At 33.3% G+C, this 15,215-nt stretch overlaps 1 protein-coding gene across 1 annotated transcript in view; it reads left to right on the top strand.

The window, feature by feature from the left end:
* The first annotated feature begins 1,978 nt into the window (after nt 1-1,978).
* Nucleotides 1,979-15,215, top strand: part of LOC128167724 (protocadherin Fat 4-like) — a 37,731-nt gene continuing 24,494 nt past the window's right edge. The window contains exons 1-9 of the mRNA XM_052833602.1: nt 1,979-2,156; nt 2,573-2,640; nt 3,084-3,328; nt 4,204-4,395; nt 11,280-11,408; nt 13,504-13,689; nt 14,250-14,386; nt 14,533-14,719; nt 14,810-14,941. Of these exons, the coding sequence (XP_052689562.1) occupies nt 2,035-2,156; nt 2,573-2,640; nt 3,084-3,328; nt 4,204-4,395; nt 11,280-11,408; nt 13,504-13,689; nt 14,250-14,386; nt 14,533-14,719; nt 14,810-14,941 (1,398 nt within the window). The 5' untranslated portion in view covers nt 1,979-2,034. The remainder of the gene's footprint in view (nt 2,157-2,572; nt 2,641-3,083; nt 3,329-4,203; nt 4,396-11,279; nt 11,409-13,503; nt 13,690-14,249; nt 14,387-14,532; nt 14,720-14,809; nt 14,942-15,215) is intronic.

Here is a 15,215-nt window from a genome sequence, read left to right as displayed (position 1 = left end):
CCATTAATGGTATTAAAAAGGTTATCATTACCCAGCTGGGTTAGATGTACTCCATCAAGGTCAAACAAGGTAGGTTGTTTTGGGGAAAACTGAGGATATTTTATGTAATGACTGCCCCTTATTGATACCAATTTTATTGCTTTTCGGTTCCTTCGACCCCTTATTTTATTCATTGCTTTAACATTGTCTGAAAAGCGCCATATCAATCTAGGCAAGGCAGAAGACCAAACTATTGTTGTGGTAGGGAACGTGCCACAGATTCGGGACAGTGTTGTGGAAAGAAGCTCCTGCAACTCCTCAGTTGTTTTTTGGCCAACATTGTTTGCTCCACAATGAATGATAAGAAACCGAGGACGATCTTCTAAAGTTAGTTATGTTGAAAGCCTTGTGTAAAGGTCTTGTAGCTTTCAGCCACTGTATCCTTGCCATAGGACTGAAGTGTTCTCGAGAAGGATTAAGCCTCCCCTTGATTTTGCACACATGGCTGCTCTTTTGACGATAGACGATCCAACAATCCAAACTCTGGCAGGACCTAGAATTAGCTTGTGTTTGGTTAGTAAGATAAATATTGTTGGAATGGTAAAGTGACCGAATTTATGTACGAAATGCGTTAGATCGACCCTTGAATGATGTCACTGTGAACGCCTTGAATTGCAATGGTTGTAGCTGCACCTATTTTAAATGAGTGCGAACTATAATTGGGACTGTCAACTCCTTGTGCATTAAGACAGCGCTTCAAAATGGTAATAAATTGATAGCAGTGTATTGGTTGACCTTCAAAATGAATGAACAATGGGTCAGATTCAGATGTTGATATCTGTAAGTGGGCATGCAGGCGATGAAAGGACAAGCAACATCATTTGGAGCAGGAATGTGCAAGTTTGCCCCCACACCTTATTGGTTCATTTTTGAATGATTGATTGTCAATGAATTTTGATCTGCTGCATTGAAATATCATCAAATAGTAAGATAGTTGCTGGTGTGTTGCCTTTAGACACGGTGAATTCACCTATGCGCAAGAGGGCATGAAATGCTTTGGTGAATGCTGCAGTGAATTGTTTGGTTTCGTATACAGTGTTGCATACAGTTTGCAGAGTTGGCATAATTTTGTTTAAGAGGTCTAATGTCATTAAATTAAATGCAGTTAGACAAATTTATAAGCATTTGCACATTTCGAACGAAAATTAACGTTATCATTTTTGTAAGGGACTGTAATAATTATAAATGATCATTATAAAAGGCAAATGCTTTTTTAAAGATGGATGATTCTTGTAAATTTGATGTGGTTAAAGTAGTGACAAACCTTCACTGTACTAAATGTGATTTTTGTACAAAAATAGTTTTAAACGACACCAGTAAAACGGCACACTCCTAAACCAAACGAACACGAAAATGAAACCATTTCAAGTAACTGTTTTAGCGACCAATGTAAATGGTTTTAATTTAAAGCACAAGTGATCTACAACCTCACCACAATATGAAACATACGTTTTAATATCGGTACACCTGCCCGGTTTGTCTAAGAGGGTTTGACAGAAAATGGAATTTCAGCGGACATCTGGCAACGCATCATGAGATCTTAAAGGAATGAAATATTTTTTTCAGATTTTTAAATCTTCAAAATATGTCTGTTGTCTGCAGCTGTTTTAAAAAGGCATTGTCCTGTTCTTGTATACATAATTTGCATACAAAACAACATGTAGATTTTCATATTCATTGCTTTTATATTTTTTTGCAACAGTTTTGGTCAGTTTCGGACAGAAACAAGCTAGTTCAAGAATGTTTATATTCTTATACTCAAATGTAAAAAAGAGCCGCACATCCCCCTTAAATACCTATTCCACACAAACAATTCTGTACGCAGAGCAACTTAACTTGTTCGCTCGCTTTGATGAACAGCGCTACCTGAAACTGTATACTTCTCATCTTGCACTGTCTACGTGTGCTTTGGTTGTAATATCAATGGTTATCTAAGCATGAACGTTTCTTTTAAATGTTCCCTTTTAAACTTGTGTTGCTATATATTGAGGATACATGATTTTAAAAAATAACCTTGAGGCATGGCAAAGAGGAAGTAAAGTAGGTGTTACATTCACCTACCGTTTAAAGTTCAGCGTTTTTATTCGATACATCAAGACACAAATAATTGCATCAAGGTAAGTTTCATTTTTTCTTCTTTTTCACTTCAAAAAAATTAAATATTTGGAATTAAATGGGTTAAGGCAAAAGTTCTAAACATATATCTCAGACAACCAAAGGTGCATAAAAGCTTTCGATTCTAAATACACATATGAGGATTCGCTTCTCTTTTCATTCGAGAAGTCAATACTAAAATATGGCCGTGATGCGTCTAAATTTTTGTTGTCATCTGACACTTATATCAACTTGACCTAGCTAAAGAATTTTAAACCCCGTTCTACTTTTAAATAAGATTCATTTAAAGGTATTACCATACAGTAGTTTTCTATTTTACATTAAGAATTTTTTTGTTGCAAAATTGCGATCTTACACTTGTTTACGAATTCTACTAGCTGTGTATGCATGTAAATGAAACAGCCTTGCATTTTTTTAGGATGTGGACGAGTTCGGTATTATTTTTACAAACTTTGATATGGACAACAAATCTGCAGAGTATTACAGGTATCTTAGCATTATTGTTTGCTTACTATATCGTGTAGGATATTTAAAGGTATTCCCTTAATGAAACTAAACCAATTAAAAAAATATACAGGGAAATTGCTTACAAACTTTGTCTATGTAATAAATGAAAAGAACGAAGGCTTTCAAACCAAAAAGTTAAACTCTTTGCGGTATACAATACAATCTCTAACAGATTCTTTTTCTTTAACGAATCCTGAATGCTTAAATACTTTTTACTAGAACTAATCTGTAAGTATCCCAGAAACTTCAGAACAAATCATTGATTGGCTTTAATGAAAATAAGATAACAAGAACATACAAGAAGACGCAATCCATAAACGTTTTTCTCTGTCAATGCATATACATTAAATAAAACGCCATGTATAATGCCTATACACAATTCAAATCACGCATATCAGAATTTGTCATTTTGTTCATAATAGGAAACAGTTTTGCACCAGAGATTTTGTCTGTAAATGTCAACGAAAGAATTCCAGAAAATACGAAATTTGGCGTTATTGTGGCAACTGTGTCAGCGTCAGACAGAGACACCCAATTTCCTGACAACGACATCAGATTCCAGATGTTTGCTTCACAATTAGCATCGGAGTATTTTGCAGTAGACAGTCTGACGGGAAATATTTTTGTGAAAAAAGATTTAACTTTAGATACCTCTAAAATATATCAGGTACAAGAAAATTGAAATTTCTAAACTACAGATAATTTAACATATTTCTTACATGTAGTTTCTATGGAAATGTCAGTAGAATATGCTCACTCCTTCTAAGCACCTGATCCCACCTCTGTCTTTTAGAGGTCCGTGTGACTCTGCGCTGAATTTGTATTTCGTTTTATGGATTTTGGAGATGGTTGACAGTTTGTTATTGTCATTTTTTATAGAGAATAAAACCTCTCCTCAATTGACAATATTGTTACAGTTGACTGAGGGTTAACAGAGACCTTTTAACTTAAAGAGTCATGGTTACAATTTTATCAAATTTTATCTTTTTATTTTTATTGTTTACATGATGATATACCATGCTTTAGGAATTTGTTTATAATGATGAACTAAAATGTGTCAGTCAAAGAGTTATACATGTAAGCAAGACACAAAGCTCACAATTTTTTGTTATGTAAACGAGAATCGTGTCATGTATTTGTTAACAATAGTTCGATTCCGATAAAATTTCTTTTTCAAGCTCATTTTCTATCTTCTGATTTCATTTTAAAACAGTTACTAGCGTTTATTATATTCATTTTATGTCCAAACCTGGAGTTTTCTTTTCAACATTCAAAATATAAACAAAAACATGACATAAGCTTTGTTTTGATAACAAGGAATTGTGAGCTTTTTTATCTGACTTATAACTCAACGAATGTCTTTTAAATTTGATTGACTATTAGAAAAGCCTATCTGAAGTTGTAAACAATTAAAACGGTAAAATGAATTTTGACCAAAGTCCCTTTAAAACCCATTAGATATGTCTATTTTCGACAATATTAACTTAACTTTCCACCTGTTGTTTAAGCACTATTCTGGCTAATGGCTAATATTATTTTTAGGTATTTGTACAAGCCTATGATATGGGATCACCCTCCAGGTCTTCAGCTATAAATGCCACAGTAACAATAGATGTATATAGGAATTTATTTCACCCATATTTTACTGGTGAACCATTCACCACAAGTATTACTGAAAATATTATCGCCAACACTTCAATACTACAAGTCAACGTTGGGGATGACGACACTGACGTAAGTCATAAATCTAATTTTGTACCAGCAGGTTTTCTGCAAATTTGCATGATTTGTTTTCTTTTTTGACTCATCTGCATGGTTTCTCAAAGGCACAGCATATGAAACTAATGCAACTGTATACTAACATTCTCATTTTTGTTGGAAAACATACCAAAACAACTATTTAGATGTTTTTAGTTACTGGACACGTTGAACGAGATTAAGGGTAATGTGCAGCCATCTTGTACATTTGAGGACAAGAATGTAAACATGCATTTCTTGAACTGCGTTGTTTCTGTCAAAAACTGGCCTAAATGTTGCCAAAAGATATAAGAGCAATAAATATCGAGTCCTCCATGTCATTTTATTTAAAAAGTATGCATACACGATCAGGACAATGCCTTTCTAGTCACTCGGAACAGCTGTCGAACTGCGCAGCTACAGACTTAATTTGAACATTTTAAAATATGAAGAAAGTTCATCGGTGTCCTCTCTACTACCATTTGTTGAGAAAAAATGTGTGACTTGTAAAACCATAGTTTTGATCCATTGATCAAATCAAATGCTGGAATAAATAAAAGCACAAAATAAACGTTTATAATAAAATGCAGTGCATCGCAGAGGAGGGGGGGGGGTTGTCTTCAAGCACTGTATACAGAGTTATTTTCGCCCTGTATAATTTTCGTCCTTTGACCCTTGCAAACTAATTTGCCGCGTCTTAAATTCCTCTTGACACTGTTGAATATACAGATATGTATGATTTTTTGAATTCTGGATGTGTGCCCAAGAAATTTTATCACTTAACTTTTTTTTCCATTGATGCATGTGGTGATATGATTCTCTTGAATGAGTATTGTATGGCATGGGAACTTTCTGTGCAATCCAAAATTGTAATTTTTTGTAAGTGTGGTCCGTATGATGAAAAATTAGTTTTCAGAGACAAAAATCTAGGATTGTTTAGGAGTTTTACATATTTAGATATAGTTTTCAAGTGTACAATTAAAAATACTAGCCCCGAAACAAAGACTTAGCGAAATTATTTAAAGAAAGATATCACAGAAATGATCTGAAGAGAAAAATGAAGTGGTCATACATATCAAAACCATCAAAGTCTTGCTTGCTTTTGCATCGGAAAACCTGTATTGATTTAATCTCTCTTTGTTTTTTCAGTTGCATTTCGTTCAATTGTTTTTTTTACTGGAATATTGTTGAATATTATTGTTCATGTTTAATGTATAATTTGTACCGTTGTTACAACAATAAAAAAAATTAAGATGTATTATTTTCTATAGTTGGTCCTTAACATTTTTGCTTAATTAAGGTCTTCCGTTTCCAACGGAAGACCTTATTGTTTTTCTTAGGTTTCTTTTTCCCTATTATTAGGGTCTTCCGTCTTCAGCGGAAGACCCTTCTTTTATTGTAATGTTTCTTTTTCACTTTTCTTATTAAGGTCTTCCGTTTCCAACGGAAGACCTTATTGTTTTTCTTAGGTTTCTTTTTCCCTATTATTAAGGTCTTCCGTTTCCAACGGAAGACCTTATTGCTATTGCTTTGTTTCTTTTTCCCTATTCTTCTATATTATTATTATTTTTTTTTCTTACAAATTTTGTGCACGCGAGATCTCGAAAACTACTCAATTGATTCTCATGAAATTTTGGGATCTAATAGAAGATGATATGAACCGGATTGCAAATTTTTTTTATTGATGACGTCACTTCCGGTTTTGAGATATAGTCGTTTTATCGATTTTCAGAGGGGTATTTTGTCGGCAGTACTCCTCTTAAACTATAGCAGATATAAAGTTGAAATTTTCAGCGATGGTAGACGGAAGACTGAAATTGTGCATGAAGGTTTAAAATCATTTCGATCGCAAAAAGTGTCGAAGCTCGCCTGGACCCGAAAATTGGGATAAAAAAACGTCGTAATTTTTTGTGGTTTTCTTTAATTATCTCTTTTCTGAAAAATATTTTGTTAAAACATGTAATGTAAAAATAGTTTCTATTTACAAGACCTTTCTTTTAAAATCAAGAAAAAGGGGCTGGCCCCTCAAATTAGGGGACCAAAGGGCTCTAAAGTCTTTAATCTGTAGCCCTTTACTGAACGATATTTTTTGAAATGTCATAGAAGCAAATCTGTTTATCTCACAGTTATGTATCCAAGCAATGTAATGATTTTTCCATGTGTTACGTAATTAAGGGTTTTTAGGAGCCAAAAGTCCAAAATTTTGATCACCCATATCTCAGAAAGGAAAAATATTTTGAAATGCAGTACAGAAGAAAAGTTGTTCAAACTGATGTTCTTAACAATATGCAACCCTCAAAATTTAGTTAAACGGAGATAAGGGATCAACCCCTAAAACCTTTTTTCTTATATATCTCCAGAACGGTAACAAATTTCTAAACACTTGTTGAACAAAATGTGTTTAGAATTAAGTGACCTTTTATTTAATATCAAGAAAAAGGGGCTGGCCCCTTAAATTAGGGAACCAATGGACTCTAAAGTCTTTTATCTATAGCCCTTTACTGAGAGATATTTTGTGAAATGTTATAGAAGCACATGTGTTTATCCTGCAGTTATGTATGAAAGCAATGTATTGGTTTTGTCATGTGTTTTGTAATTAGGGGTTTTTAGGGGCCAAAAGTCTAAAATTTTGGTCCCATATCTGAAAAGAAAAAAAATATTCGAAATGCAGTACAGAAGAAAAGTTGTTCAAATGATGTTCTCAACAAAATGCAACCTTCAAAATTTAGTTAAACGGCCTCTAAAAGGAGATAAGGGATCGGCCCCTAAAACCTTTCTTATATATCTCCAGAACGGTAACGAATTTCTAAACACTTGTTGAACAAAATTTTTTAGAATTAAATGACCTTTTATTTCATATCAAGAAAAAGGGGCTGGCCCCTAAAATAAGGGGACCAAATGGCTCTTAAGTCTTTTATCTATAATCCTTTATTGAGGGATATTTTGTGAAATGTTATATATAGAAGCAAATGTGTTTATCCTATAGTTATGTATCAAAGCAATGTAATGATTTTAACATGTGTTACGTAATTAAGGGTTTTTAGGGACCAAACGTCCAAAATTTTGATCACCCATATCTCAAAAAGAAAAATATTTTGAAATGCAGTACAGAAGAAAAGTTGTTCAAAATGATGTTCTCAACAAAATGCAACCTTCAAAATTTAGTTAAACGGCCCCTAAAAGGAGATAAGGGATTGGCCCCTAAAACCTTCTTTCAGAACGGTAACGAATTTCTAAACACTTGTTGAACAAAACTTGTTTAAAGTTAAATGACCTTTCATTTGAATCCAAGAAAAAGGGACTTGTCCCTTAGATTAGGGGATCAAAGAGCTCTAAAATCTTTTATCTATAGCCCTTTAATGAGAGCCATTTTGTGAAAGGTTATTAAAGCTAGATAAGGTATAATACGTTTATATATCCTAACAATATAATGATTTTCTCTTGCATTACCCAATTAGGGTTTTAGGGACCAGAGGTAATCAAGTTTGATCTTTTCTATCTTAATTCAAAGAAATGCAAGTATTTAAAAAAGCAAGAGAACTTATAAAAAGCGATACAATAAAGCATTAGTACTTCACTCCTTTTTCCAAAACATGTTTTGTTGTCGAAAATTAAAGTCGATGATGTCATATTTCATTCTAAAAATCGAACGGAAGACCTCCTCGTTGCTCGCAACGAGATCGTGTCTAGTTATTATTATTTTTTTTTCTTACCGATTTTGTGCACGCGATTTCTCGGAAACGGCTCAACTGATTTACGTCAAATTTTCAGTTCTGATAGGTATTGATCTGAACCTTGTTGGAAATTTTTTTTGTTTATGACGTCACTTCCTGTCTTGAGATATCATGGATTTATCGGTTTTTATAGGGGTGTTTTGTCACGAGAACTCCTCTTTTACCATTTAAGATATGATGTTGATCTTTTCAGGGCTGATAGACGAAAGACTGAAATAGTGTCTAATGGTCATTAATCATCTTTATCTCAAAGAGCGCCGAAGCTCGCCCGAGCTTGAAAATTAGGATAAAAAAGGCGTCGTGATTTTTCTTGGTTTTCTTTGAATATCCCTTTTCATGAAAACATTTTGTTAAAACATGTAGAACAAAAAAACTTAAATAAATCAAGAGCTTTCATTTGAGATCATGAAAAAGGGGCTGGCCCTTCAAATAAGGGGCTGAGGGGGCTCTAAAGTATTTTAATGATAACTTTTTACCGTGAAATATTTTGTGATGCATTATAGAAGCAATTATGTTTATTCGTAGGTTATTTACCTATACATGGCAATCATTTACTTCTATGTTACGTAATTAGGGATTTTAAGGGGCCAAAAGTCCAAAACTTTGATGCTCAATATCTCAAAATGAAGAAACATTTGGATTAGCAATATATAACAAAAGATGCTCAAAATATAGAGCTTAACAACTTGAAACCATAATTTCCTTGTTATGCGGTCCCTAAAAGGATTTACAGGGTCGGCCCCTAAAACGACCCTCTCAAGATATCTCGAGAACGGTACATAATTTGTAAACACTTTTTGAACAAAATGTGTTTGAATTGACAAAAGCTTTCATTTGAAATCAAGAAAAAGGGGCTGGCCCTTTAAATTAGGGGCTGAGGGAGCTCTGAAGTCTTTTAATGATAACTTTTTACCGTGAAATATTTTGTGATGCGTTATAGAAGTAATTATGTTCATTCTAAGGTTATTTACCTATACATGGCAATCAATAACTCCTATGTTACGTATTTAGTAATTTTTAAGGGGCCAGAAGTCCAAAACGTTAATGCATAATATCTCAAAATGAAGAAACATTTGGATAAGCAATATTTAACAAAAGATGCTCAAAATATAGAGCTTAACAATAATCAACTATAATTTCTTTGTTATGCGGTCCCTAAAAGGAGATACAGGGTTGGCCCCTAACACGACCCTCTCAAGATATCTCGAGAACCGTACAAAATTTGTAATTACTTGTTGAACAAAAAGTGTTAGAATTGACAATAGCTTTCATTTGAAATCATGAAAAAGGTGCTGGCCCTTCTAATAAGGGGCTGCGGGGGCTCTTAAGTCTATTAATGATAACTTTTTACTGTTAAATATTTGGTGATACGTTATAGAAGCAATTATGTTCATTCTAATGTTATGTACCTGTACATGTCAATCATTTACACTTATGTTACGTAATTAGGGATTTTAAGGGACCAGAGGTCTAAAGCTTTGATGTTTAATATCTCAAAATAGAGGAAAACTTTGGAAAGCAATATTTAACAAAAGATGCTCAAAATATTGAGCTTAACAATGTACAACCATATATATTGTTTTTATCTGGACCCTAAAAGGAGTTTTAGGACCGGATATCAAAACGATTTTTCCCAGATATCTCATAAACGGTAACCCATTTCTAAATACTTATTAGTGGTACACAAAAATACCTTTTGACTAAAATGAATGAAAAGGAGCTGATCCCTCAAATAAGGGACACCAAAGGGATAGATAGTCTTTCACCCATTACTCATAGATCCCGCCTCCTTTTCCGATTACGTTTCGTTGATGAAGGTCAAGAGTAAGGTCATTGCATATTCTAAAAATCGGACGGAAGACCTCCTCGTTGCTCGCAACGAGATCGTGTCTAGTATATAATTATTATCAAATAGAAAATTTATTTACACAATGGAATGTTTTAACATGAAGAAAGCTCTTCATTTTATTTGCATGAAAACAAACATTAGTACAAATAACATGGAACATCTTTAAAACCATTTGAATGTTGGCTTCTAAATAATTGCTTTATTGGTTTAAATTTTACACTGATTAAAATGCTATTTTAAATTAAATCAAAGTACTGAAGTACTGACGGGAGTTGATTTTATCGATTGTCAATTATTCAAAATCAACGATATGTGATTTTGCATGGCAAGAAGTATCAGTAATCGAAATATTTCTGAGAAATTGTATGGATCCAGGCAAGATTGAACTCTTGTATTGTTCAACCAAACGCTCGGCTGTCTCCGTTTATTTCCGACAAGCAAGAGAGACTCTGTTTTGTCGGATATTAACGGAAACAGCCAAGCGTCTGCTTGAACGAGACTACATTGAACTCTAGCGTAGGAATACATACGACTTTAAAAATATCTAAACTGTTCGTACTATTTAAAATCTATCTATTTCCAAGGTATTTATAAATAAGTTTTTCTTGAAAAACAATGCTCCAGAATACATAGCATCGAATTTATCGTTTATTTTCAAGAACTAAGTGTTGTCAGCGGTATTGATTTGTGCTTAGGTCCAAACACTGTTTCACTTTCGCTTTGCTCGAGTAAGTGCATAGGAGAGTTGATTAAAATCAACTCCCAAAAAGTAAACGTTAAAATGTGTACCCTTTGTCACAGAGAAGAGAAAACTATAGAACATATATTATGGGATTGTGATTGTGTTCAATCTGTTTTAGAAAATTTTAAACAATATTTAGAAGAAAAAATTAATTTTCAGGTTACATATACCAAAAAAAACTTTCATTCTAGGCATCCTTGGTAATAGCAAACATTTCCTTATCATCATTTTTCTTTGGTTTAAGTACTATATTTAGACAGCAAGGTGTACTGAGACACAGTTGGGTATTTCTTATGTAATGTAGTCTTTAAAGCTCTTCTATGAAACACAGAAATTTATTTCTTATAAAAATGATGAAAGTGAGATTTTTGATAGTCATCAGAACATCTGGAATCCAATCTTTACTTGAATTCTCCTTTCCTCTCTCTCTCAAATGAATTTTTTCTGAATTATTATATTTAAAGCATCATAATTATGCATGTATGTCTGCAGAATTAAGAAATAATGTAGTGTTTTACATCAAGGAATGCAAGCTTTAAGATGTTTGCTTTTTTAGGCACCATTCAACACAGTAACTCTATCTGCCATTGGAGATGACAAAGCCCCGACTTATTTCAGACTGGATAGTGATGGGCGCATTGTTGTCATCGGTGATCTAAGGGCAGATTCAAACACTCATTACCTGGTGAGTTGCGTATCATAAACAAATATGATCTTTTTGTTCCTCTGATAACTATACTTGGGTCTTCAACTCACCTGAGCTGAAAGCTCTAGTGAGCTTTTCTGATTAGTTTTCGTCCTTTTGTCTGGCCGTCTATCCGTCCAGCTGTAAACTTTTTACATTTCCGACTTTTTTAAATAAAAAATTACTCGGTCGATTTCAACAAATCTTAGCTGAAAACATTATTGAATAAAGGGAATTCAAGTTTATTTTTTTCAAATCAAGGGTCACTGCCTCTTCTTAAGGGAGATAATTAAAAATATTTAAAAGTTGTTGGCATTTTACAAGTCTTCTTATGATTCCTGGGGTCGGAGCGGGGGATAGAGTTGGACCACAGGAGAGGGGAGGGGGGGGGGGGCAATTTTTCTTTGAACATAGGAATATATTCGGTACAATCTTAGAAAATCTCCTCAAAATTAAAGCGACCAGAAAAGATGTAGCTTGTGCGAAAGCATCCACAGGTAGTGTAGATAGAAGTTTATTAAATTCATGATTCCTGGCGGTAGTGTGGGACCACAATAAGAGGGGTCAAATATTTGCTTAGGAATATATTATTTTTTTTACATTTTTGTGGCCAGAAAAGCTGTACCTAGGTTGGAGCATCCTCTGGTAGTGTAATTTGAGGTTTGTTAAGATCCTTATCTTTGGGTAAGGGAAAAATTGGTCTACAATTGGCAGGGGGTCAACTTAAACAGAAATATATAGTGAAAAATCTTTTTAAATGTGACTGGAGTGAAAGTATTTTCAGGTAGTGAATATTCAAGATTATTCAAATCATATTCCCCGGTGGTAGGATGGTGCTACAATTGGGGAGGGGGCGAACTATGAAATAGGAATATACTAAGAAAAATTTTCCTCCCAAAATCCAGGTATCCAGAAATGCTGTTACTTATGTGGAAGCATGCTCAGGTAGTATAAATTCAAGTTTTTAATTCATTATCCCTGGTGTTAAGGTAAAATTCGAGGGTAGGATCAAATATTTGTATTGAAATATATGTATATAAATTAAAACTAAAAAAAAATCTTTTTATGAAAAAATCCTATCAGTCAGAATTTGTTCAAAGTTTTCCATAAGATTATTCAGAGAAAATACATCTTTAAAAATCTTAAAATATCAATAATCCAGAAAAGCTGTAACTCCTGTGATAGCATCCTTAAATGATGCAGATTGAAAGTTGTTCAAATCATGAACCCCATGGGAAGGTTGGGGTCACAACAGAGGTTAAAGTTCTACAAAAAAAGTGTAATAATCTATGGTATTACTTATATACAATATTCTTGACATATTTTTGATTCTGAATTGTTAATACTGTAGACTGACAAGAGATTCAAAGTCTGATTTATGTTTTGTACATGTGTACACAAGCATTTGTTTAAGGCCTTCTTTTGAACTGCGATGCTTAACATGTGATATTCCTTTAAAACCATCCTGTTACAAAAGGGAATTAATGCTAAACACTTCTTATACAAAATGTATTCTACTACATTGCCCAGATATGTTTTATGACTACATAAAGTTGATTTCATTATGGCTACATGTATTGTTGCTTTTTTGAGCGATGTGGCCCATCGAGCTCTTGTACATTACATTATATTTAGTAAGAAACAAATAGCTCTAGAAATGAACAAATGTTAATAAAAGACAGCAGTATCTACGTTCCACATAAATTACTTGTGTGGAGAGCTACTGCAGATAAATATGTAACACCATTAAAGAGAAATGATACCTAAAGGTTAAATGATAAGTCACAAACGTTAATCACAAGCAAAAATGAAAGTTCATGCTTGTGGATGTAATATTGGATTTTCCATTAGATAGCAATTCCTAAAGCACGAAATTTGAGGTATAAATCTCGTTTGCAGGAAAGAAAAGATGTAACATGTAACAAAATGTAAATAAAATGCATTAAATTGTTTTATTTTAACATATATAGTTACATAACTGCAACGGTGTGTGCATAGAAATTGAGGTCCGTTTCTTAACCTGCATACACACACCGTTCGAGATATGATTTGATTCTTAAATTTCATTTATAAAATTGTTATTTTTTGCATTCAGTTGAGAATTTTGGCTCAAGATGGTGGATCCCCTTCTAGAACAGCAATTACAATAGCTTCCATAACAGTGCAGCGCAATCTTTATGCTCCAGTCTTTCAGATACTGTCTAAAAATGAGACAATACTTGAAACACGACAGCTAGGCCTTCCAATCCTTCAAGTGAAAGCAACTGATGGTGATAGAAGAGTAAGTTCTTGAACATCCAAAATTTTCTTAAATAAACATTCATTGTTACAATTTGTTTGGGTGGTTGTTCTACGTTACTTTCGTCCAAAAATATAAATTTCAGCAAATTTAGTATTAAAAATAAACTATTTTCTTATGAAAAGCAAACCTGGAAAAACATTCAGATGATTTTTAAGATAGAAATTGAAGTGACAAATTGATTAGAGAAAACTTGTTATACTGTAAATTTAAGGCACTTGTAATCTTTCGTGAATTTGTGTCATGAAATGAATTTCATCTTTCTAAAAATTGAAAAGGTCTTACAAAATAATTTAAAAAAATAAATACTCTACATTATTGTAAATTGAAAATATAATGACCAAATTTCAAAGTTGCTTTACACAGAATTTTTAAATATTTTTACATATTCTTGTTCACTGCATGAAATTATTTAAACTTTGACTCTAAAGGTGCAATATATGATATAGTGAATATAAACTATAGCACAGATGAATCAATTTTTACGATGAAGCCAAGGTTTCTACAAACTCTGCTGCAGTTTTCTTATTTGTGTTTAACAGGCACCAAACAATGTTGTGAGGTACTCTCTGACAGAAGGAGCTGATGACATTGAGTGTTTCCTGATAGATGCCCAAACAGGCAGTCTGTCTTTGAGGCGATCCCTTCTCTATGCTCCTTGCACTGGCATTAGATATCGGGTAAAATGAAGTGCAGAAAAATTAAGTCATTGAAAATGCTTACTTACAGATCTACTTTAGTGTAATGTACAATCTATATTGAGTTACTTTGTTTGATTATTTTCACAGATTTTTAGATACCGGTACTAAGTGATTTTTTTTAACAAATGACCGTCACTGCCACGGACCTAGGTTTGAATCCTTTCTCCAGCACTATAACTGTTACTGTGGATGTTGATCGCAATGCCAATCCTCCCGTCTTCGAGAACATCCCAGCAATTGCACCAATCAATGAAAATCAACCAACAAGTCAAGGCTTTTTCACTGTCAGAGCTACAGATGCTGACACAGTGGTATGACAATACCATCAATGGCTACAATAATCTATGAATAAAATTGAAGGAGATTCTTCATCTAATTATTTGAATTAACTTTTTTTACAGACTCCATTCGGAGATATCACATATTCCTTGGTTGGTGATGGAACAGCAACCATTTATTTCCAAGTGGATTCTTCCACTGGTGTATTGAGTCTTAAACAGAGCATACAGCCTGATACAGCTTCTACATACAGGGTAAATATCTCTTGACAGGCTAGTCCCATCATAAAAAATATTTGTAAAAATATTGTTACTTGATTTTGAGAAAACTAATTTTAACCATGAGGTTGTAGATAAAACTTTAAATTTTGACATGTGTTTTTATTTGATTGATTTTATCAGACATCCCATGTGTGCAATTTGAATTTTTCAAAGCATAGCTTCAATCAAAAGTAAAACATTTTATATTCCACAGAGATGTAAACAGTTCCAAAGTAAGTTATACATGTGTTTATGATACACGTATCTA

Source organism: Crassostrea angulata, chromosome 10, assembly GCF_025612915.1.
Source record: "Crassostrea angulata isolate pt1a10 chromosome 10, ASM2561291v2, whole genome shotgun sequence".
Classification (NCBI taxonomy): domain Eukaryota; kingdom Metazoa; phylum Mollusca; class Bivalvia; order Ostreida; family Ostreidae; genus Magallana; species Magallana angulata.
Note: the sequence above shows the minus strand (reverse complement) of the source record. Positions and strands in the feature narration are given on the sequence as shown.